Here is a 25,204-nt window from a genome sequence, read left to right as displayed (position 1 = left end):
GCTCAAGAAAGAAAACGGGAGTTTCTTACTGAAGCTTTGCTCTTAGTTTTAGTGTAGAATATCCCTGAAAAAATATCCCTTGCTGTAACAGTGTTGCATAATCTATGCAAGTGTAGTCACACCTCAGACACAGGAAGAAAAACTATGGGAGCTACTTACTTTGCTGTTAGAAAGAGAACATGTGAAATGAGTGAACCTGTTGGGAGGGATGCTGATGCAGGCAGTGTGGATGAAATCGTGCAACTGGTTTTGAGGCAAGACACAAAACCAAAGTTTTTTGTTTCTATTCATTGTGGTTGACTAGTCAGCTGATCTTTGTTAATACCAGATAACTGAACTTGGAAAAAGAAGAGAACTCGAGTAGTTAACAAAAATGAAATTTCATTGGTTCGGTTTTATTGCTAAGAAGAAGAATGGTCTAGAGGTTAGCATTTCAAGAAATGGTAGCAGCTACCACAGCTGAAACACTTTCCTGTGAGTTACCTGGCCTGTGCAGCAGCAGCAGCAATAATAATAATAATAATAATAATAATAATAATAATAATTCAATCAGTGATATGTTGGTTATAGAGAAGTATTTTGTGTCTGATTGTTTCGTGATTGACTGGCTTTCTCCTTGACACTCCCTACCAAATCTCTTTTTTTCTGACAGGAGCTGTACTCCAAGCTGCATTCACTTGGCAAGGTTGAATCTGAAAGCCTGTTAACCCTGACCACCCAACTTGTCAAGGAAAAACTGCCAGAATGTGAAGCAGAAGACATTGCAAAACATGAGCAGAACCTGAAGAAGTGGGAAGAACTACAAGTACTTCTCATTGAGAGAGAAAGAGAGATGAGAGAACAGGCTAAGCAGGAAATGGAAGCTAGGAAGCTAGCTAAAGCATCTTAAAGCATCTGCGTAGTACTGGAACTAGGAATGCAGTGGTATGCATTCCTCTGTCAGTGAACTGAAGTGCTCACCATTATTAATAATTCACTTCAATCATGCTGCAGGTGTGACTGCTGTATGGAAATTAAGCATCCCACTTTGCCTGTTTCCTGAAGTAAAGCACATGTGGTTTAGAAATCTTCGTCCTGTATATGATGTATTTTCCTTCTACCACCAGCCGGGCGAGAGATGGGATAGGGACAATACAAAGAAACAAAGCCATAAGGGGTAGCTTGCCTGTTATGAAAGGTCTAGAGGGTGGAAGGAACAAAAGAAAAGGGAAGAATTTCAAATGCAAGTTGTTTCAGTAGGAGTTTCTCACAGGAAAGAATGTCTTTGCTACTCTGAACTTCAGACACTTAAGAGGATTAACATATGTTGATTGGGTTTTTTTCTTTTTCCTAACCCATTTGGAAAATTCAGGCTACTATGCATGGAGTTGAAAGCCTAACTTTAGGTCATTTTTAAAACTACTGAAGAGTTTCAGCCTAGTGAGTTAGCACTTGTACATTCAGTCAGATGTGTCTTTACTGTAAGGATGTTAGAAATTTCTGAATTTACTGGTGCTGTTTCGCTCCTTTTCTAAAGTCACTAGAGAAACACGTGCAATTACCTCGGCACACACCAAGGAGCCTCATACTGCAGTGCACTTTCCTTTTATATTCTAGGCACTGTTTCATGGAGTTTTTGACCTAATTCCCTTCACGGTCCCATGCCCCGTTCTTCAGATCACTGAAACAATGTAGCTATTCACAGGAGCACAAGGAAATGGCAAGGGAGGAAAGAATCATAGTGCATTGATTATGGTTGTGATGCATCATCATCCTTCCCTTCATACATTCCCACTGAATCTTGTCAGCTACAGCTAGCAGCTTTTTGCAGTGTTTAGTGGGACAAGGTCCTTTAAAACAGGGAGACCTGAGCAACAGCCCTGCTGTAATTGCAGTTTGTTAGGGCACCAGCACTATTGTCTCTGTGCTTTACCACAGGGTCTAAATAAGCATTTTGAGTTTTATTGTGCATCTATCTAGTTTTGCAGTGATAAAACTCAAATCACAAACCAACTGTAAATCCAGTGAGAACATGCTGCAGACCTGTGAACTTGTTTTAAGTGTAGGAAAGCATACATGAAATACACCAGATGCCTTTCTTAGAATTCCCAGCAAACACAATCAGAGCCTGACTGCTCTTTCATGTCCAAGAAACTTTACCCCATCTTGTCAGCAAGTCCCACAGTTTCTCCCATAGAGCAATAAGAGAGTGCTGTTTCCAGCCAGGTAAGTGGATGATTTTGTGGCTTGTCTAGCAGTGGACTTTCCTGGACAACTTCTGAGGAAAGTCTCCTGAATTTTTTTTTCTCTTTCTTGGTCTAAATGCTTTCTGATTACTAGGAGAAGTTAGAGAGCCTTGAGGAAGAGTAGAAGGCCAGATACACTCTTAAGAACAATTTCCTTAAAACTGGTGGTTTTAAAGAGGTCACAGTCACTCCTGATTGAGACACAGTAGAATGTAGTGTCCCTTCCCTGCCCACATATTTCAGTTCTTTAGTTTCAGAACATGGGTTGTAGCTACAGAGGTTCATGATCACTCCTGCATCCAAAGTCCTGAATGGTCTTCTCTCTACAGGCATCAGGTGTTGGGATCTTCACTGCACTATAATTTTACACGTTTCTCCTTGGTTGTTGTTGGCCTCTTGGCAGCACAAGGAGCCTGTTTCTGGCTGCACCTCCACCCTCCCTCCCTCAGCCTGCTGGTAGATACACTAGGCTGCTAATGCTAATTGAGCTCCAGCAAGCTGCCAGCTGCTATGTCCCCGCTGTCTCACAGACTTGGCTTCACTTCCCCCACAACGACCCCGCTTTCCATTTATTTAGACTTAACTATTACAGCAACAGGAGAAAAAAAAAACCTTCCTGTGAGCTCTGAGTAGCCTGCTTGTGAATATTGTAGGTTCCCTCTTTGTTTTAGTCCAGGCATGTGGATTGGAATCCTCTGACCGCAGTTCAAGGCGTAAACTTAAACCAGTAGATACAACCTTTCTCTGCCTTTTCCCCAGTCTCCTCCCATATTGCCCTCTGCCCTTGGCAGAAGGGTGTTTCTTTGCCACATGCTTTGCAGGCAAATCAGATGCGTGGGGCCAGATGAAGGACACCAAACCCAAGACCTGCAGCAGGGGATCTAGATTATTTGTGACAGAAGCCAAATTTTTTGACAAGCCCTCTCATTTATCTGTCCCTTTGGTATCACCCTGAGTGAGAAGGCACTTTTGACACTTGCACCAGCTGGACCAGCTGCACACGAGGGACCTTCTTCCCCTTAGGCCCCGGCTAAGTATTTCTCCATGGTTCAGTAGCTACTGTCTTGCTCCGCCCCACCCCAGGTTTCACTGTGGTCTCAACAGCAACCAGTTTCTAAAGTTTTGTGTAGCCAAACTGTTTTCACACCTAGCAAATCCTCATGTTTCCAATATACGTGCACCCTCCTGAATTCTCCAGAAATCCTCTCTGCTGCTTCATTTTTGATCTCAGCTGTGATCCCCTTCAAGTTCCTCCGATGTACCAGCTCACATTTATTTGTTCCCCTTCTCCGAGGAAGCTAGCCATGTCTCTGCCCTGCATCCAGATCTCAGTGGTGCAAGCAGCTTGGGCTGCTCAGGCACCCTGAGGTTTGAGGACCCTGGATAGAGCTGAATCTCAAGAGATTCAAATCATGTATTAGCAAATGAAGCTTGAGCAGAGGGAGGAAGGTACTCTCCTCCTTGGTGCTCTCTCCTACCTGCTGGCTTTGAGCAAGGTCAGCAGTAAGGTGGACAAATTGTGAGACAGGATAATTCAGAGACCTGTTCAGGCAGGTGCTCATCTTCCTCAGGAGGACACATGCAGTAGCTGTGTACCAAATGCAACAGCATGAAAAATCAACAGAATGTCAACTAACCTGGCTTAATTTACCTGCTTTTCTCCTTCCCACTCCAGGAAAACTCACACTTGATTATTTGCCCCCTTGCATAAATCATGTTGCACACAGGACCTGTTTTTTACCTGCTTGCTGGTAACTCTTAAATAAGAAGTTTGAAGAACCCTTGTAGCTGCACCTAGGAGTGAAACTGGGCCCCAAGTAGTCAAAAGCCCAGCTGCCTGAGGCCGTGTGTGCTCTGCTGTGTTTGCCATCGCCTGCTGTGATGCAGCTGTCCACATTTAGAAGGAGGAGGGGCGGGGAAGTCGTACACCCGCTTTTGATCTGTTGCTGTTTAAATGTGAGCTCTGATGCTAAGGGAAGAATGTGGATGTGTATATATATATATGCATATAACAAAATAGCTTTGTGCTCTACAAACACAAAAAGCTCTGAGTTCATCCAGCCTTGCTCCCTGGTACTTGATTTGGCATTTGATGCAAGCTCACAACCCAATAAGCACTTTCTCACTAGGAAGCTCTCAAGCTTTTTGAAGCATTTCTGGTTCTTGCTGTTCTGTTTCAGACAGCTGTCTAGACCTTTCTGTATGTGAATAGGGCTGGCTAAATATTTCCTGGAGGGGACAGACCAAAGTCTTTCTTAGTAGTAACACTAGCTCATATTTTTGAACACTCTCCTAGAAATGTTCCTTCACATCCTGTTTTCGTTTGACTACAGCTGTGATTAGGATTAAAGCTATTGCAGTTTCTCCCTTGTCAGTATATTTCTAGATCACAGGAGTGCATCTTTCTTCATGCAAGTTTTTGAATAATTTCCCTACTCATTTTCCTGGAGTTTTTATAGCTCGGGGAAAATCTCCCGTTGCTATAAGCAGTACATTGGCATGCATAGTCACTGAGCTGTGACAAGCAGCCCAAATAATACCTGACTGTGGTAGTGTGTATGGTACAGCACTGCCAGACTTACACATGCCAGACACGGTTAACAGCTCTCCCGTGTTTTCCTAAGTGTGGGAAAGACCTTTCAACAATACTAGCCAAAAGAAGCAGAAGCCGATACAAATGCAAAGCCCTGCTTGGTATGTTGGTAAGAATTTGGCTGCTCTTAAGAGAAAAAAAGTGGCATCCCAATTCAAACCTATGGCAGACACCAAATTTACTGCTGCTGAGGCAAGCAAATATGTAACTCTTCCTCCCATGAGTGTTACTGGCAGAACAGTTCCAGCAAAGCACTGAAGGTCATTATCCATTATTCACAAGAAGAAAATTACATATTTATACCCTTGCAGCTCAAATGAATTTGCCAGAAGCCTTGTACAGATGGGCCCTATTTATGGTAACACCTGACCTTGCCAAGATAAGGTTACAAGATGATTTCAGACCTGGTCATATGCTGTGTCCTACACACAGCGCTGGTGTCAAGCACTTGCTCCCTCCCTAAGTGGCCTGTCCCAGCTGCTTTCCTGCCCATCCCAGGGTTGTCTGGTCACTCTAAAACTGTAGGACTAGGATGATGATGCCTGCCAGCTTTAGGTGAAGGTTGGCTGGTACTAGGGCGTTTCTGACCTGAGCAGTCATCAACTGTGCTGTTGAGACAGACAGAAGACAGCCTGGGGCACAGTTTAGCAAGCATCCTCTCTTCCCCTGCCTCCAAAGGAAGCTGGAGTTAACAGTTACAGAAGGGAATTGCACCACTGATTTACAGGGATGCAAGGTGTGGTCTGCTGAACAGCATCCACTTTTGCTGAGTTTCCTGTTAAATGTACAAACTACAGTTTGGCCCTACAAAGTGTATTTGAATATTTTGAGCTCATCTGTGGAGAGTAAAGCTAAATTTACCTTTCCAGAAATTTAATGATAGGAAATGTTGAGATGAGATGAGGAAAAGGCTTTTCAACTGTAGAAGAGGAACTACTGCTGTACTGTGACAACCTGAATTTGGGACAGTGACTCTTCCAAAATGAAACTGGGGAACGAAGTATAGGTCAAAAATTAGTGACAAAACATTAAATCAGAAGTAACATTAGATGCTAAACATGGTAGAAAACTGTGCCACCTACTCTAGATAGCCTCCCCACAGAAATCAAAGTTGTCACTGAACTCAGCTAGCAATTGCACAGTACTGAGTCTTTCTACTCTTAAACCTTTCTGATGAACTCAAGTCCACTCTACCCATTCCAAATTGCAAATGCTCCAGGCACAGAAATAACATTAGAATTAGAGCCCCATTGACAAGCACAGGACAAAATTCAGCTTTCAGTATATCTTGCTTATTGTGAGTCTTGACAATTCCTCCCTTAAGTGATTTGGGCAAAGAAACTTTCAAGCCTGCTCTGATCCTTACGCAGGGTAACTGCTGCTATTATTTCATGTTCGGAAACTGGAAACTGTTTCTGGGTATACTGACTTGCACTCTGGAGGAGGGTTCATATTAAGTATTTAGGTGGCTCAGTGGTTCAGTTTACCTTCAGCTGTTAAGAAAGTAACACAGGTGAGCTGAGGTAAAATAACATCAGGTTTGTAAAAGCTCAACCAAAATTTATTTCTGGACCTTAACGGTTAACTTTAACTTGTAACTTTAGTGCATGTGGGGATTTAGCTTTGTTTGTATTAGGGCGTAAGTTCCAGATATTTCAGTTGTCTTTTCTATGGAATTCACAAGCACAGGTGATGGACCAATCTGCGGTATGATGTGTAAATCATGGCATGCAATTGTTTTGGTAGTGAAGCTGGCATCAGATGCACAGTCAACCTCCACCTTGCCAGCAATTCATACTGGGGCTGGTAATGCTGGAGTTGTTGAAGAGCAGAGAAGCAGCTATCTCGGGTGGTAAGGATCCGTGAGGACCAGCAAAAAGCGCTCCTGCAGACTACAGTGCCTGCTGATTTAGTTCTGTAGTTTGCCTCTGGATTTCATTTCTGGTGGAAATGGTGCTGAACATAACAGTTAAAAACCAGCAAATCTCTTGGTATCATAAGGGCACTCAGCATTATGCAGCCTCTGGTAGTTTTGGGCTGAATTTGAATGAGAGAATCACAGAATTAACTAGACTGGAAATGACCTTTAAGATTATCAAGTCCAACTATGACCGAACATGACCTTGTCCACTAGAGAATGTCACTAAGTGCCACATCCAGTCTTTTTTTAAACACATCCAGGGTAGTTACTCTACCCCCTCCCTAGGTATTCCAATGCCCAATCACCCCTTCTGTGAAGAAATACCTCCTAATGTCCAATCTGAATCTCCCCTGGTGCAGCCTGAGACTGCGTCCTCTTGTCCTGTCACTGGTTGCCTGGAAAAAGAGCCCAACCCCCATCTGGATACACCCTCCTTTTGGGGAGCTGTAGAGAGTGATAAGGTCACACCTGAGCCTCCTCTTCTCCAGGCTGAACAACCTCAACTCCCTCAGCTGCTCCTCACAGGACTGGTGCTCCAGACCCTTAACCAGCCTTGCTGCCCTTCTCTGGACACGCTCCAGCAGCTCAATGTCCTTCCTAAACTGAGGGGCCCAGAATGTGGCCTCACCAGTGCTGAGTACAGGGGGACAATCCCTGCCCTGGTCCTGCTGGCCACACTGTTGCTGGTACAGGCCAGGATGCCATTGGCCTTCTTGGCCACCTGGGCACACCCTGGCTCATGTTCAGCTGCTGGCACCAGCACCCCCAGGTCCTTTTCTGCCTGGCCACTGTCCAGCCACTCTGTCCCCAGCCTGGAGCACTGCCTGGGGTTGTTGTGGCCGAAGTGCAGGCACTTGGCCTTGTTAAACCTCATACTGCTGGATTCAGCCCATGGATCCAGCCTGTCCAGGTCCTTCTGCAGAGCCCTCCTACCCTCCAGCAGATTGACACTTGCTCCCAGCTTGGTGTCATCTGCCATGGTAGACTCAATCCCCTCATCAAGATCATCAGTAAAAATACTAAACAGAACAGGGCCCAACACTGATCCGTGTGGGACACCACTAGTGCACAGCTGGATGAAGCACCGTTCACCTCCACTCTCTGGGCCCAGCCATCCAGCCAGTTCTTAGCCCAGCGAAGAGTGCACCTGTCCAAGCTGTGGGCTGCCAGCTTTTCCAGGAGTATGTTGTGGGAGAGGGTGCCAAAGAAGGCACACACAGCACAACAGAGGATGGTACATGCTAGTGCAGACTAGTCACATCAGTGGAAGGTGAGGAGTGACTGCAGCAGCAGGTAGTGGTCAAAAACTGCTTGCTGATTGAAGGACATGGGCAATGCTCATGGGTCCAGGGATGCTTTAGAAAGCCAAGGAGCTTTGTTGCAATGCTGGGCACAAGCTGGATCTGTGGCATGTCACTGTAGCTGTTAATCAAAAGACCCCTCAACAGCTCTTTTTTGCCCCATCCTGGGAACAATGAAAAGCTAAAATTTCCTCCCCTCCACAGAACACTAGAAATCAGGAATAAACTGTGTACTGCTCCAGGATGCCACGATACAGATCCCTCATTTTAGATAGAATGAAAAGATCTGACGAACCATCATGTTCCCATGGAATCTGAAATACCACATAAGCTGATTGAATTTGTTCATTAGCAACTCCAGTGGAAATAAACCTCAGCAGCTGTGTTGAAGAAAGGAGCTTTCATGTGGCATCTAGAAGCAGCAAGCCAAACACCACTGATGGGGCTGGCCTGGCCTCTGTCCACAGGTACTGTGGGTGGTCACACCTATCAAATCCAGAACTTTGCTATGCAATTGCACGTAAATGACTGGGGTTGAGGCTTGACCTGGTCTGCTTTGCCACAATCATTTTAATGTATTTTAAGTAGTATCAGCCACTCTATCACAACAGCTTAGAAAATCTTGATGTACATATATGCAGAATTATACTTAGGATATAAAATTTGCAGCACTTGACTTCCCTCATCTAGTCATAATTTTACTTCACCATGTTCAGCCCAATTCAAGCCAAGTACAGCATTTCTTATTGTCAAAAGTTACACATAAACCCTTGGACTTTGGAGATGAGTAAGGGCCTGCAAAAAAAGACTGCTGTCTGAGGATGAAGGAAATCCCACAGGACCTCTGCTTCTCCTGGGAGTGAGTACCTCTTGCATTTTGCTGCCCCAGCCTTTACCTGCTTTCATGCCATCACCATTGACAGGTGCATCTCAGCACAGCAGGCATTGCAGCAGCAAGCAACTACAAAGGCAGAAAGCCTGATCTTACAGCATCCCTCAATAGCTGAAGAGGAATGCTGATGTTTATAAAGTAAAAAACTGAACTGAGGGCTCAGCTTCCCCAAATGCTCTGTCTCCTCTAAGCCAAATGAATGGGCAGTGATGATCAGGAGCGGTCCATGTCTACTGGAGACAAGCTGCACACTCTTGTTGAACCGCTATGCTTTAGAAAAGACCTCAGAGTGGGCTCAGTTTGATGTAACTTTATTGCGTATCATCTCTGAATGTGTACTTATTGAAAATGAGGTGTTTTCTCATTCTGCTGAGGAATACAGAAATGAGAACAACAAAGAGAAGCCATGTCATGGTACATCATGTTTTACACCACTAGATAAAAATATTCTTCCACATCTATTTTTCCAGTTCCTAAAGAGAGATTGGGGTTTGTCTGGCACTTAAATCCTGCCTCATCTTCAGAAGAAAACCCATATACTAGGTAATCATGACCGAGAGAAAGGGAAAACTTAAAAATACATATATACACAAAGACAAGAAACATGTCAACACCACTTTACCACTTTTGTATTTTATTGTGGAACTGAGTTTGATTCCTTTACATCAAATATCCTCAATGGAAGAGGGGATATTGCACACAAATATCATAAAAGCACTACATATTACTTTCACTGGAAACTAATTTTCTACGTTAGATATGACTGGATAGAATAGAAGTGATGCAGGATTATAAGACATAATACCATACACAGCTGCAGACTGACACAAACACCATTCAGAACAAGAGAGAGGAGGTGTGTGAGGTGCTTCTCAGCCAGCCACAAGACTTTCTTTCCATAGTTTGGAAAATAATGGCTGCATGCAAATGCGTGAAAGCATATTTCAGATTTTGTCTTTTACAGTTGAGATTACAGCCCAGTCTTGAAGAGGTAGCTCCTGCCATCTGGAGCTCTTAGTTAGCCTAGTAGAGAGAAGCTGCTTCTTAAATTTTTTTTCTTTCTATATTTTATGCCATTGTTTTATTTAGTTACTTAATTTCTTTTTTAAGATTTTTTTTGTAAAGTCAAAACCAACAAGATTTTTTCTTTTTTTTTTTTTTTTTAATTTAAATAGCAAACATTTTTTAACCAGGTTAATAATATAATTGTATTCTAAGAAATTCTTATCCCTAGTTGCTTTTAGTGTTTTGTTCAATTAAGTGAAAAGACGAAAGTTTACGGTTTCTTTCAAGTGTAAACAGTATATTTTTTCATCTTCTAGTAAATCCAGACCAATAAAATTACTATTTCTCTCAAAAGCATCATTACTGAGCAAGAACCTCTGGCGACAGATGAACAAAGAGAAGCGCATGACATAAATGTTCCAAATGCACAGCAAGTGCTCTTTGGAGCTCATTTACTTGTGTTGGGAGGGATTGAAAATTCAATTAACAAATTTATTAAATCTTAGTAAAAGAGTACCAGAACTCTCCTAAAATGCATAAGCTATCATAGACAATTAAAAAAACCCCAACATTCATATACACAGTTATCTCCATTCACCACAGTATGTAAAATAAGTAAAAAAAAAATCTAAAGTGATTTCTATGAAAGATGGGGTGAAAATAGAGGTCAATGAGTCAGGCCCACCACAGGACTTTGAAAAGGCATGCATGAGAGGCCCTGTCCAAGTTCAAGAGTGGGATGGGATCCCCAAAGTTAATTCTTCATTGAATTATATGAAGCAGTATATTAATAGCATAAAGATCATGACCGGGAATGCTGTTATGGGTAATACCATCATTGAAATGGAGTGTTCTTTGCACTCAGATATTGAATCTTTACAATTAAGAGTAATCAATAACAAACCATGCTCCTAGAAATCTATGCTGATCAACAGCACTCATCGTTAATGTACACAGTACATTTGGATGACTGTTACACTAAACTAGTTGTGTAGTACTAGGATTAGCACAGGTAGATTAGTTCCACAGGCAGGAAAGTCATTAAGGGCAAGAGGAGCTCATCGCTGTGTTGAATCTAGGTGCCATTGCCATTTGGAAGGGAATGGATGGAACAGGCATTGCAATACCTCCGAATAGCCAGACCAGGGTTTTAATATTCTTGTAGCAGCAAAAAAAGCAAATGCACATGTTAAGGTTAACTGTAACTGTCTAGTTATCATTATTATTTCAGAAGCAAAACAAATGCTTCGGCCATCATAAACTTGCTTGGGCATATTTAAGGCTTGATTCCAATTTAATTTACAGTAGGATCAGATGACTGTAACTTCCCTGACAGTAGTGAAATTGCTCGTGATTCACAGGCATAAGTGGCATAAGTGAGATCAGTCACAAGACCACTGCTGTACTTAAAACAATTTTCTACCAAAGCAGAGATACAAAACATTTCAGTTATTGTCAGAAAATCAGAAAATCTGTTCCCACCCACTCAAAAGGTTTGAATTCTGACCTATATAATAAAGTAGACAAATCAGAAAGAATTGTAGAAAGAGTACAACTCTTGTGCCAAAAATTTTGCCCGTATCTTTGTAGACTATGTATTACAAGAGCATTTTTAAGTGAATGACATGAGCCCAGCAAACATGCTTGTTTTCACAATACATTTCCATCTGCCTTTTGTGCCATAGTCACTCTGAGTTATTCTTAACTACTTAAAAGGTATAGCAATAAATAAAACAGCATTGCTAGAGAGACCTAAAAAAAAAAGAGAAGACATTAAAAATAAATCAAAATCCCAACCACTGAAAAACAGTAATTCACAGCATTAAATGGGCGTGAGAAGCCCACATTTACAAGACCCTAAACCAGTATTAAAAAACCCTCATAAAAATTAGGAGTGCAAACATACACCTATTAAACAAAAATATCCTAACAATGTAAAATTGAAATAAATTATAAGTAAGGAAAATAAAATGAGGTCATAGTTCACTACACCATAAAACTTAATACCAGCCGTAACGGTGATTCATACAACCAGCACATAACTCCATGCTGGAGGCCTTTACACCTTCTTAAATTCAGATTTGCAGACCTTCTGCAATGCAACAAGATTTTTTAAATTGGGGTAAAACTTCTGAGACTAAAAATCCAAACTGTCTTAAATCACAGAGAAGTGGTGCTGTTCCTTTGTAAGCAGTCTAGAGAAGGAAAAGAAGGGAGACCTGAAGAAGGAAAAGAAAGGAAGAAAAAAGAACAGTAAAGGAAGAGGCATAGAAAGGAAGAGGAAAGGGAGTGAAAGTAAAAAAAGGAAATGAGAGGAGGAGAGAGGAGTAAAGGAAAGAGAAGGAAAGAATAGAGGAAAGAGGAAAGAGGAAAGGGGAAGTGAAGAGAAAAGGGAAGGAAAAGGGAAGAGAAGGGACTTATTTTAGCTTATTGCTTGTTCTATCCTTTTTCAAGATCTTGTGAGGGTTGACAATGTAGGTTATAACCTTTTAAGTAATGGGCAATCAACTTCTCAAATCCCATTTTCTGTAATCACCAATAGAAAAATTTTATAACCAGGGTATCCTTCCATACCCCTCTCCCCAAAAAGGTATTGACAGTTGACTGTTTTCAATAAATTTTACCTCAATATCCATTCTCACTAGAATCTTAAACAACACCATTTATCTTACAAAACTACTAAAAAAATGCCTTTGCCTGCAAAATTTTTCTTTGCATTTACCTGTAAATGAAAATGTTTGTTACAAATCATGTATTAAAAGTTCACATAGCACTTAAAAGAAAGGCTTCTGTACATTTGTTCCCATGTTCACTCTTAAATTAAACAAATAAAATAGGGTAAGACAAAGGAAGGTTGAATACTGTACAGGCTCACAGGTAAACTTTTCCATCATTCTGAATGTTTCACTAAGTTTTGTAACTCTGATACTGGACACCACTTCAATCTTGCTTCCACAGTACAAAAGGAGCCTTCAAAAAAAACCTCATCTTGCCTTGTTGAGCTGTCCAGGTGCATCAGTGAAGTGTTCACATAACTAACATATGTAATTCATAGCACCAAACCATTTGACCAGTCATAAAGTTCCTAATACAACACATGCACACTCACGCTTCTTTACTGGTGTAACTATGATCCTACACAGATGTTTTATAAATTTGCTGTCTCAGCATTAAAAAATAAGTGCATCAAGTTTCTTTGTACATTCAAGTCACTTTCTAAGGCAAATTGTCTACTGTATGTACTCCCGACCGCTTTGGTATTTTGCTTCAGTTAATCGACAGTGGACATGGGTGTTCAAGCATGTGGACTGGTCAGTTCTGGCTGGAGTGAGTGGGCTTTCGCTGGAAGCATGCCTTAGACCAACAATTCTGCATGTTGTAAGAAAGGTTTTAGACTTCTGGATGGGGTGCAGATTACATGCACATTTGGCCTATGATTGTTACGGTATGTCAGTATGCAGAGTTCAAATTAAAGTGGAAAACTGCTGATGAGTGAGTGATTAGGTCATACATCCCTTCCTAGCCATGTTCTCATTCTTTTTATTTTTGAGCTAACTTAATTCTTTAAAAAAAGGATCCCCATAGTGATAGCTCATATTGATAAAAATTTAAAACTTTCTTCTTGTGTGAGAACATAAGCAGACTGTAGTAAGCGATACACCTATTGCCATGAGACTAATGCAGACCTAATGATTTACTACTTTCTCCTCTTACCCCTCTCTCTCTTTCTCTCTTTGTGTTTCATTAGAGGTCAAATGCCTCTACCTGGCAAAAGTCAGTTGGGGTTGCTAGTGCATGGTTTCAAAATGTTCAGCAGAGATGCAACTGAATCTGTATTTTCGCAGTAATTTGTACTCTACTATGGGAAGACTGTTATTTCCCTTAGCAACCAACAAAGACTGAAAAATATTAGTGACTTGCATCACTGTGACACAGTATAGCATTTGGCAGGTATATAGTTCAGCAGTTGGAATAGATGAGTTGAATTTTCAGAAAAGGTGTTTTCAAACTGAAGAATTTCTGGAAACAAAGTTTAATCTTGTGATGCACGGTCTTGTTCTTACAGTTCAATCTTGCATGCAGGAAAAGATTCATCTTGCATAACAACAGTGCTGCTGCTTGCCAAAACCATGATGTTGAGATCCTGCTGTTTCTCATGGGTCTCTTGATACCATTCCCTCATCACTTCTGAGTCGTGGGTTGGGATTAAGGTCACCTGCAACACAAAATAAAAGTCTTGTTGAATGGACCGCAGAAACAGTTAATATGCAAAATGTCTTTGCAAGAAGCCCCAGCCAACAAGTATGTTTCCCTTTTGGAAAGAGTGGCTTTTTTATGCAATAAATACTTGAATAAATTGATGGATAAAAGGAAATCAACATGCTGGTGAGGTAGAATGACTTCAAATAAATAGTTTATCAAAATAAAAAGTTGGTTCTGTAAGGTGCTGAGATGCAGGTTTCCAGAGAAGTATCAGGCTGTTATCTGCACTGATAACTCTTCAGATTATAGACAAATATTTTGTTTACTTATTCACCATAATGGAAAGGCATATTAATTTTCCAAGTGCATGTAATTATTCTATAAAGTGTGGAACATTGCTTCCCTACTTAAAACTGCAACACTGCCAAACTCAGATCATATATATGGTGTAGTAAAAATACGAAACAGCCAGCTGGCCCTGAAAGCCAGTTCTCAACTGTTTTAAAAACCAGGAAGAAGTCTGAAGGGCCAGAGATGTGGGAGCAGCTGAGTGCAGAGCAGTTCTGTGCTTCACATGTCATCAGTGAAACAAGCTGTCCAGCCTGGGGGCCCCATTCTCTGGCAGCCGCCATCCACTCCAGAGGTGCTCTAGTTTCTCATAGCTAAGAAGGGTTAAATTTCCAGGTTGAGATAGGAGTGAAGAGCCTACCTGCATGTTACTCTCCCACTGCGCCTTGCCCTCCAGCAGGGAGTCCAGAACAGCCCTGCTTGGCTCCTCAGCTGCAGCATCATTCCCGCTCACCACATAGTAGGATGACCGCACCCTCTTGAAAAACTCAACATCAACATTCTTGCTGTTGCTGTGGTTGGGAATGTACACCAGATCTAAATACACTGGAGGTCCCGGAGGCACTGCTGTAGATTTTGCCACCTTGGTATTCCCAGGTCCTTTGGAAACCAAACAAAATGAAAATATCACAGACTGGTTAAAAGCATGCATTTATTAATTACTGTTATAACCACTGAGGTGAAATGTGTCCAATTATGGCATTACCCTCCTACATACAGTGACATGTAACAGCTTTGCTGTACCCCAATTATGATTGTAATGGGAGGAAAAACCTGAAAAACTGCAACTATATAATACAATTAAAAATCACTACCATATAGCAAAAATTTGGCTGAACCTTTTCCAGTAATAATCTATTATTATCCAACAATTACGATGCAGAGCTGTGATTACTGAATTACTATTCAATAAATGGTGGTATTATTTTCCAGGTGAAGAATTGCAGGTTTTTGAAAGTCTAGGGTACGAATGATTATAAAATCTAGTGTCACACAGGGAGAAGAAGATTTGAAGATTTGAAGCAGTCCTGAAATCTGAGGTACATAGCAAGACATGATAGCTCTTGATATGAGCAGGCTCCTGTACAGATGCATCAGGAAGCTACTACATGTGAGCAGAAAGAGGTTCAAGGAGGAACTTGGAAAGAGAAAGTTGTAAAGCAATTCAGGGAACAGAGTCAAGTATTTGTTTGCCTGCTGTATCCTTATTTGCATACACAAATTAGCCATTTATTGCAAAAAGTGGGGGGAAGCATTTCTTCGCTGCTGTACATAGCATATATAGTACTTGTTCTAAGAAGAGCTTCAGTCAAAATGAAGTACAACATGTAAAAACATTAAAAATATTACACAAAAAATTGCATCTTTTGCTACAAACTGGATCACGGTGTGAACTAAAAATCGGGATTCAACCTGTAATTTTATCCAGATAATCCACATTTACGGTTTATCAGCCTTCTCACATTGATTAAGCTTGGTAAACAATTATCTGAGCAATACGCTCAATTTAGGGTCAAGCAGTGTAAGGCCAGCAAACTTCCTTAGAGTTGCCTAGCATGTCCTGACACTCACCATAGGGCAATATGCCAAATGAAGTGATAAGATTTCCTGATTTAGAGAGTTTTTACTACTGGTTTTGTTACAGAATATTTTATCATCTTTGATGATAAAAAAAAATCTCTGATATATCTTTTTTAATTGTGCACACCAACAGTGAATGAGATGCTTATTGTTACGTTTTTACACTTTTATATCATTACTAATTATTCCAGCACATACCTGAGAAGTATGACTAATGACTTTAATGTAGAGGTGAAGTGCTGGAGAAATGTACAGCATGAGAAACTATATTGCTGCTTTGAAATGTATCTTCTAACAGAAATACGCAAACAATGGTGTGGGAAAGGAAAAATGGACTACCAAAAACAGGGAAGCTAAGGACAGGTGAATGCTGGTTTTTATGTATGGAATCCTAAAACTCCTCCTTGTAAAAAAGCTTTCAACAGAACATCAGTCCTCACAGCAGAAAAATCAAATTATCCCCCAAACGATGCCTAACAAGGTCTGCCAGAAACAACAGATTAGCACAATGCCTCCTTCAGTAATCAAATTCATATTTTATTGCTACTTAGAATATACAACAGACATTCAAAATTACATTAACTTTCTGTATGTTTAGTCATCGCTGATGGCATAAAACTGGATTATGTGATGTCCATGCTTAGTTCACTCAAAATGCTTTTACTAATGTCAATTTTTTTTAAATGCTCCTTTTAAAATCAATCCAGCAAAGTAATAAGAGTATCTAAGGCAGATTGTAACTTCACCTCCCACAATATTAAATTGCATTAATTTATCTTAAAGAGAATTGTGTCTACTTATTTCTCACAATGAATAAAGGGGTTCACTTTGCTATTGATTCTACTTCACCTACAAAAGTGGTACTTTTAATTCTATTAGGTGATTAACTGTTTAGACAGCTTGTATTAAACTCTTTCTATTTTATGAATTCTCTGGGCAAACTGACACATCAATTTTCTCAGATTATAAAAGTAGAACTAGTCAATTTCATGCATTTAAATGTGGCATTTACATGCTGGATTTATGCTTAAAACCTGATCTTTCTTCAAGGATATGCCACAAACCACATTCTCAGCTGATATAAAGGTAAACTAACTACACTGCAACAACTAAAAAATCGTAACACTAGGGAATTGCTATTTTTCTTTACCTGTGGTTGTGGTCTTTGCCGACTTGGATGTTGTTGTATTTGCCGCATTCTTGGTGTCCTTATCTTTCTCTTCCACCCGAGACTTTACCTCTGGATTAGAGATATTTTTGGTTGCTTTCTCCACAGATTCCTTCTTTTTTGGAGAAGCTGTTCTGGAAATCTTGTCTAAAGATTCTTTTGTAGCTGGCTTTGGTGAAGCCACTTGTTTTGATTTACCATCACTTTTTTTAACAGGAGAAGATGACTTGGTCTTTGTACCCTGCTTTTTTGTCTTTGTCTTGTCTTTGAGGTCTTTCTTCAAAGGTTTACCTAAGTTCTGTTCAACTGGCAGAGCCTCTGGATCAACCATGGTAACATCAGGGTGCCTGGGGGAAGGGCTGCGATCCTGCATTGGGACAGGTGGTGGGTCAATGTGTTTGTATGTAATTGTCTTGTCCGTTGGAATGGTTTCTGACTCATCTTCAGAGTCAATGTTAGCATCTGCAGTGATGGAAGGGCATTCCTCAGTTTCTGGGGGAACATCGGAATCGGTCTGGGATGGGGCAGACTCACTCACAGATGTGGGAGGGGTTTCATCACACTGCCGCCCTTGCTGCTTTCCCCCAGAAGGAGGCTGAGCTCCCCCAGACTGAGTTAGTGGCTTGTCTTGATCTAGAGACTGTTCTTCACTTGCAAACCACTCAAGGGGATTTGGGTTGATAAAGGATGGTGAAAGTTCAGTTTTGGGATGTTTATATTCACAAGAGGACACAAGGCATAAGTCAACATCTTGACGGGATTCTGCTAACGATTTGCTTGGAGTGAAATGTGCACTTGCTTCATAGGAATAGCTGGTAGCTTCAGGTGACCTCCCAGTGGTGGCTCCCCCAGTTGTCTCAAATGAGTAATCTGTGGCTTCAGGTGAACTGGAGTCTTTCCCACTTGTCTCATAGGAGTAAGTCATGCCCTCTGATGACCTGGTGGTTCTCCCAGTTGTCTCATAGCAGTAGCCAACGGCTTCTGGTGACTTAGAGGTTTTCCTTGTCTCATAGGAGTAATCCATAGTATCAGGTGATCTGGTAGCTTTCCCAGTTATCTCATAGGAATAATCTGCAGCTTCAGGTGATTTGGTGGTTTTACCAGCTGTCTCATAGGAATAATCTGTGGCCCCTGGTGACCTGGTGGTTTTCCCTGTTACCTGATAAGAATAATCTGTGACCTCAGATGACCTCATATTTTTTGCAATTATCTCATATGAGTAGTCTGTACCCTCGGGTGACCTAGTAGTGCTCCTGGTTATTTCATAGGAATAATCTGTAGCCTCAGGAGACCTAGTAGTTTTTCTGCTTGTCTCATAGGAATAATCCATGGCTTGAGGTGATCTAGTAGATTTTCCAACTGCCTCATAGGAATAGCTAATATTCTCTGGTGACCTAGTAGTTTTCTCTTGGGCCTCATATGAATAACTAAGTTCTTCTGGTGACCTGCTGCTTTTCTCTGAATCTTCTTTATCTGGGCTGAGTAAAGGTTCTGGACTGTGCTTTGATAGGGCTTCCTGATAACCAAAGGCTTTGACAGGAGACACTCTCTGTGACAACAAAGGTGTGTGACTAGCTGACACCGCTTCTGCGATTGCAGGAGGCGAATCTGGAAAAGTAGGAGAATACAGAGGAGAAGATTCCCTCGGAGTTAATGGAGATAGATCAGATTTTGGTGACATCTTTTCTCCTAGGCTCTGCGCCTTTTCTGAGGTAAAAGAATGCAGTGACATCTCTCTGGGTGGAACACTGCCTGAAAAAGTTTCCTCTGGCAGTGGTGAAGCTACCTGGGAAGGTGTATGAGCTGATGAAGTTGAGGATGAAGCTTCAATTTGAGAAACTGAAATAATTTCTGAAATATCTTTCTCTTGAGAGTAAGATGACTGCTCCACAGGTGAAATCTTCCGTGCAAAAGGAGGCTCCTGTGTATCTGAAGGGCTATAATCTACTTCCGTTGGTCCATTTTCAGATATATGGTGTATACCAGTGCCTACAGCAGGATATTCTGGAGACTGCCTACTAAAATCCATTGCTAAAGACTGCTCAGGCGACTCCCGACCATATTCTACTGACATAGCTGACTGCTCAGGAGATCTTTGATCGTGCACTGGTGTTCTTGATTTTGCAGTTTTAGGTGAGTAATCTGGTGGAGAAATTGACATAGGCCTTGGGCACTCTTCTTTAGATGGAGACATTTCTGTTTCCTGAAAAGTTGTTGGTGTTTGTACAACTGACACTGAAAGGGAATCATCAACTTCAGTAGAGTGGGGAGAACCAACTTCAGCATGCAAAGAAGGAGATACATCATCAGCAGTCGGTTCTGGAAATGAGCTAGTAGCAACAGATGCTGTAGAGACAGAAGCTACTCCTTCAATATGAGAATAGGTGTCTTCTGCAACAACCTCATCAACAGGAGTTGCAGACTTGTCAGAGACAGTGCCTTCAGAAATTGACATTTTGGTATCTTCTTTTAAGGAACCAAACTGACTGATATCTATTTGAGTTGGTGAGAGATCACCTGTTAATTTCCGCTCATCCAAGACCAGTGATGACTGGGAGCTGCTGGGTTCTGTATCCTCCATTTTCCTTTCCAGGCTGAAACCTTCCTTAATTACCATAAATTCCATGCTTTTTTCATCTTGTTTTTCTTGGAAGAGGCCTACAGAGCTTGCTTCAGAAGCTGGGCTCATCTGAACAGGTGATTTTTCTTTTTCAGGTTTCTCCTCAGAAGGACTTCCATAATCTCTGGTGGGAGATTTTAAATCAGCACTCAAAAATGTATCATAAGTGGTCTCTGAACCTATCAGTGGTGGACTCCGCAGAGGTGAGAGAACCTTTTCAATAGGAGATTCTGAATCTGGCACGGGCTCATCCATAGGGCTTATTCTGCATTTTGCAGACTCATCTTTGTCTTCACTGAACTCAAAGCTAACAGGAGCTTCTGTTGACTTTTCACTGGTTTCAGAGGGAAGCTGACTGGACTTTTCATCAGTGGGAGACTGATAATAAGGTGTGTGGCCAGCACTACCAGCAGCAGACTGTGAGGGAGATGCTACTTCTAATGTTTTATCTTCAGGGCTCGCACAGTGCTCTTCAGCAACTTCTTGGTGTACATCAGGCAATTTAGCAGTGGGGACAGACTCAGAAGAGACCTTGATCTCATTGGGAGTGAGTGAAAAGTTCACACTACGTTCACCCAGAGGTGTTTTGGCAACAGGTGATGGAGGGGACAAACTGTCAGCTGGACTTTCGGCTGAACTATGTTTTCCACCATCTTCTTGATAGGGTTCTTTGATTTCTAATTTGGCAGTGCCTTGGATTTCACTTTCTCTTTGCCGGTATACATCTTGGAATGCAGATTTACAGAATTTGTCTTCCTCTAATGAAGAGGGTGGTGAGATGGTGGAAGCTGAGGCATTATAATCCTTACCTTCTGTGGCCTCTGTTTTAGAACCTTCAGATAACCCATTAAAAGCATCTGGAAGTGGAGAAAGTTTAGCTCTACTGAACTCCTGAGAGTACAGTGATGTCTCATACTTGGTAACGTTCACATACTCCTGAGAGGGTGACTCGCTTTCCTCATTGTTAGTTTCATCACTCATGACATCTCGAGGTGTTGACATTTCATCCATTGGAGTTGGTTCACTGGATATTTCAATGGTGGACTGTGTGTAACCTGAAGTAGCAGTGAATTCCTCAGGTTGATCTTCTCTATTTTCTTCATCAGAAACAGTGGCTTCACTTTCTGAACCACCAGGTAGCGTCTCATCATGGATAGAAGAAGCTGGTTCAATCACTGGAGACTGAGACTCTGAGCGTTTAGTTGGTGTAATAATGAGTAAGCCATACTTATCCTCAGCTTCACCTGATTCTGCAGCTTTGTCTACCACAGCCATCACATAATCTTCTTCAGCTTCTGTTTTTTCAGTTTCCTCTTCATCTCTGATGTCTTCTGCTTTGTCTTCCTCATCTTCTTCAGTCTCTTCAGTTTCTGCCTTTTCTATTGCTTCTTCCCTGTCTTCTTCAGCCCGTTCATCAGATGCCTCATAATCTGCCTTTTCAATATACTTTTCATCTTTAATGTTAGCATCTACTTGAGTCATTACTTTTTCTGAGCCACCTACAATTTTTCTTGATTCTTCTATATATGGTTTTGTGGCATCCAGTTGTGTTTTTTCTACTTCATTTTCATCTCGTTCTTCAGCTTCTTCTGTCTCTGCCTTTTCTTCATAATCTCCTGCTTCAGATGATTCTTCCAAGCCAGTTCCCTCATCTTCAAACTTTTCGTTGTCATCAACCTTGTGCTTTTCCACTGGTTCCAATTCTTCAGGTGTCTGTTCACACTCACCCTCAGCCTCTGTGGTAGTTATGCCTTCATCAGATGACTCGGCAGGTCCTTCATTATCCAATTTTTCTTTTTGTACTTCAAAGGTGTCTTTTTGTACTGTGTCAGTGAGTTTCAGATCATCCTTTATAAGTGCAACTTGAGATTTTGTTTCTTTTATTGTTTCTACTTCTTCAGCTTTTAATTCCTCAAAATCCTTTGTTAAATCCTCTGGTGAAGACATAAGGGATCTCTCTGCTTCAAGATCCTTTCCACCACCTGTAATTTCTGCAGCTGCTACAGTTGTGGCTCCAACTGCTGCAAGGGCAGATTGTGCTCCACTGACTTTGAGGTCCTTCTTCACACTTTTAACTTTACCTTTTTCCTTTGGCTTTCCAGCAGGTATTGGTTCTTTTTTAACAGGTTCCTCCTTCTTTTGTGGTTTCGGCTTTGCTGCTGGCTTTTTGGCTTCATTTGAAGGAGTAGCTGTCTTCTTTGTTTCTTTAGGAACCTTTTTGATGTCCTTTTTGGCTTCTTTGTCTTCCTTCTTGATTTCCTTCTTCTCTTCTTTTTTAGCTTCTTTTTTAGCTTCTTTTGTTGAAGCTTCTTTCTTTATTTCCTTCTTAGTTTCCTTCTTCTCTTCCTTTTTCACCTCTTTTTTAACTTCTTTCTTGATCTCTTCTTTTTTTGGTTTTTCCTCTTTTTTGATGGGTGTTTTCTCCTCTCTTTTAGAAACCTCTTTCTTTGGCTTTTCTTTTTCCTCTTTCTTTTCTTCAGATTTTGCTTTGACTTCCTTCTTCACTGTCTTCTCCTTCGACATTTTCGGTTTTACATCTGTAGTTTGTTTTTCAGGAATTTTTTCAGGAATTTCAGATTTCACTAGTTGTTCTTCCTTACTTGCTATGTCTTTTTCCACCACTATTGGTTTGGTCTCTACTTTTGCTGGTTTTTCTTTTTTAACTGGAACTTTTTCTTTGCCTTCCAGCTTCTGAGGCTTTTCTGGTACTGGACTAGGCTTCACTGTCTCTGGTGTTTCTTCTTTAGATTCCTTTCTGACAGGCTTATTTGGTGGTGTCTTTGCAGCAGGCTTGAGACTCTCCTTGCTGTCTGTTCGTTGTTTCAATTTTGCTTGTTTCACAGCTGGACTAGCAATGTTCCCAGTTAGGTCTTTTTGTGTAACCATTGGTTGTTTAAGGAAGTCTAAGTGTTTGAGTTTTTCTAGTCCCTCTAGAATATTATACTGGGTGCTGTTTCCAGGAAACAGAACTCGGATAATTTTTTCTGCAGGGTTAGCTGGATGCCACACAATCAGGGATGAGACAGAGGTGAAGTAGGATAAGGGAATGTCTAGTTCTTGGCCATTTGGTAGCAGGAATTCAGCTTTATCTTTGTTAGTACCACTCCACTGCTGCATAAAATATTGCATCTCTTTGCTATTTTTGACAGGATTAAGCACATACATCTCAAGTTTGCCAACTCCCATTTTCTGAAATAAAATGATAGGGTCAATGGTATTTCCTGTATTTCTGAAAAGAGGTTCTGGTTTCATAGACAATTTATTTAAATACTGGAGAGTAAAGCAAGCTTCTTCTACACTCCTCTTTACTCTAAAATTAGGATCCAGGTTCTTCAGGTTCTCAGGTACATTAAGGAACACAACGCCTAAATCAGGTGAGATCAGATTTTTCATCCAGTCACTGTTGGTAGTAGACCCTTGGGACTGTTCCTCTTCTAGTTCGGCTATCTTTCGCTGAAGCATGCTATTGATTCCTGGCAGATTGTCATCTCCAATGTGAGTGAGCAGAATGGAATCTACCCTGTCCAAATGCCGGATAAGTTTCCAAAAACAAGATTTTCTTTCAGATCCTCCATTGATAAGCATATTGAATCCATTCACTGCAAACAATGCAGAATCCCCTCTTCCCCCTGGGAAAATGTAACAGCAGGGTTTGGAGAGCTTCAAGAAACCTCCTGAGGTTGGAGGTTCCAAAATGTCAAAAGGTGATGGCACTTCTACTGATTCTGACAGATACTCAGTGAATTCAGAGAGTCCTTCCATCTCAGGCAATATGGAAGCTGAGTTGAGTTTAATGTTGATAAAGTCTTGAAGGTTGTGTCTGTCCAGGTTGGAATTTTTCCAGTCCCCTTCCTCAGGACAGAAAAGAGTTAGGCTGGCTTTGTTGGCAGGGTGTGTGGTGCTCAGTAATTCACCAATCTAGAGTTATAAAACAAAAACACAAGAAGATACAAACAAATTCATTTTTTTAGTGAGAATTAATGTCAACACATAGTATCTCCTGACCAGATAGATAAAACCTTTTTCATTTAGTTCTGCACTGGTGAGTCCCCATCCTAGAAGCTAAAGTAACATATTACCACAATTAGTTTACTGCTGTATTTTTTTAAGTACAAAGGAGGACCTTATTTCTGGTCAGTACTGCCCAAAGGACAGTATCCAAGGTTTCCTCTTCCCTCTTCCATATTTTATAGAAGGATGGTACTAACTATTATACTGAGAGGGTATGAGGACTGCGAGGGTAATGCAGCCTGAGCTACCACTGTATCTTTCTTGTGGACTCATGAGTCTCCCTGCTGGTCCAGTCCACCCAGAAGAGACAGCCAAATATCTAAAGGACTAAGTACAACCTCTTAACAAGCAGAGAGTAACTGCAACACAGAGGAGGCCAGCATCCTCCCAAGGGCAGCTGCCGCCCTTCCTCCTTCTCTCATGGGATATATTCCACCACACCATCGTTACTGTGGGTCTTTCTGCAGGCTGGCTCCTGAAAAGCCAGTATTGCTCCCAGATTTATCAAGATTGGCTGCAGGGGAGTTTTTCAGAACAGTAACCATAAGATGGTGGAACTTGGAATCCTGCAGGGAAGAAGCAAAGCAGTAAGCAGCACTAGAATCCTGAATTTAGACCTCTTCAAGGACCTCTCTTCCTCTACTTGGAGGAATCCCATCGTTTAGGGTTCTAGAAAACACAGGGCTCCAAGACACTCAGTCAATATTCAAGCACCTTTCCTTCAAGCTCAAGACCCGTGTATTCCTGTGAGCAACAAATCAGTCAAAGGGGTCAGGAGACCTGCATGGATAAGCAGGGAGCTTCTAGGAAAAAAGAAATTTATGGGATATGGAAAAAGGCACAGACCACATGGAAGGACTATAGGAATATTGTCAGAGTATGCAGGGATATAACAATGAAGATCAAGGCCCTCCCAGAATTGAGTCTGGTAAGGGCTATCAAGGACAACAAGAAGGACTTCTACAGGTACATCAGCAGCAAAAGGAAGATTAAGGAAAATATGGGGTCACTAATAAATCAGACTGAGGTCCTGGTTATGGAAGACTTACTGAATGCCGTCTTTGCCTCAGTCTCTACTGCTGAGGCGAGTCCTCTGACCTTGGAGATAAGGGAGGCTGGAGAAAGGAAGAGTTTTCTTGGTTGTAGGGGGTTGTGTTAGAGATCAACTGGGCAGACTTACGATCCATAAATCCATGGATCCTGATGACATGCACCCACATATGCTGAGGGAGCTGGCAGATATTGCTAAGGCACTCTTTGAAAAATCACGGAGAACAGGAGAGGTGGATGATGGCTGATGGCTGGAGGAAAGTCAGTGTTACTCCCATCTTCAAAA

At 41.5% G+C, this 25,204-nt stretch overlaps 2 protein-coding genes across 4 annotated transcripts in view; one reads left to right on the top strand and one right to left on the bottom strand.

Moving 5' to 3' along the window:
- MRPS27 (mitochondrial ribosomal protein S27) overlaps window positions 1-1,071 on the top strand; it is a 44,234-nt gene extending 43,163 nt beyond the window's left edge. For all 3 annotated transcript variants that reach the window (XM_042053929.1, XM_042053928.1, XM_042053930.1), the window contains one exon: window positions 653-1,071. In XM_042053929.1, the coding sequence (XP_041909863.1) occupies window positions 653-889 (237 nt within the window). In that variant the 3' untranslated portion in view covers window positions 890-1,071. The remainder of the gene's footprint in view (window positions 1-652) is intronic.
- An 8,478-nt stretch (window positions 1,072-9,549) lies between these two features.
- The window catches only part of MAP1B (microtubule associated protein 1B), a 72,291-nt gene continuing 56,636 nt past the window's right edge, over window positions 9,550-25,204 (bottom strand). The window contains exons 5-7 of the mRNA XM_042013262.1: window positions 17,220-23,775; window positions 14,850-15,088; window positions 9,550-14,153 (exon numbers count right to left, since the gene is read on the bottom strand). Coding sequence (XP_041869196.1) covers window positions 13,998-14,153; window positions 14,850-15,088; window positions 17,220-23,775 — 6,951 coding nt within the window. The 3' untranslated portion in view covers window positions 9,550-13,997. The remainder of the gene's footprint in view (window positions 14,154-14,849; window positions 15,089-17,219; window positions 23,776-25,204) is intronic.

Source organism: Corvus kubaryi, unplaced genomic scaffold (assembly GCF_017639235.1).
Source record: "Corvus kubaryi isolate FWS band 111438036 unplaced genomic scaffold, C.kubaryi_AGA036_p1.0 split1-37296, whole genome shotgun sequence".
Classification (NCBI taxonomy): Eukaryota; Metazoa; Chordata; class Aves; order Passeriformes; family Corvidae; genus Corvus; species Corvus kubaryi.
This window is presented reverse-complemented; position numbering and strand designations above follow the sequence as displayed.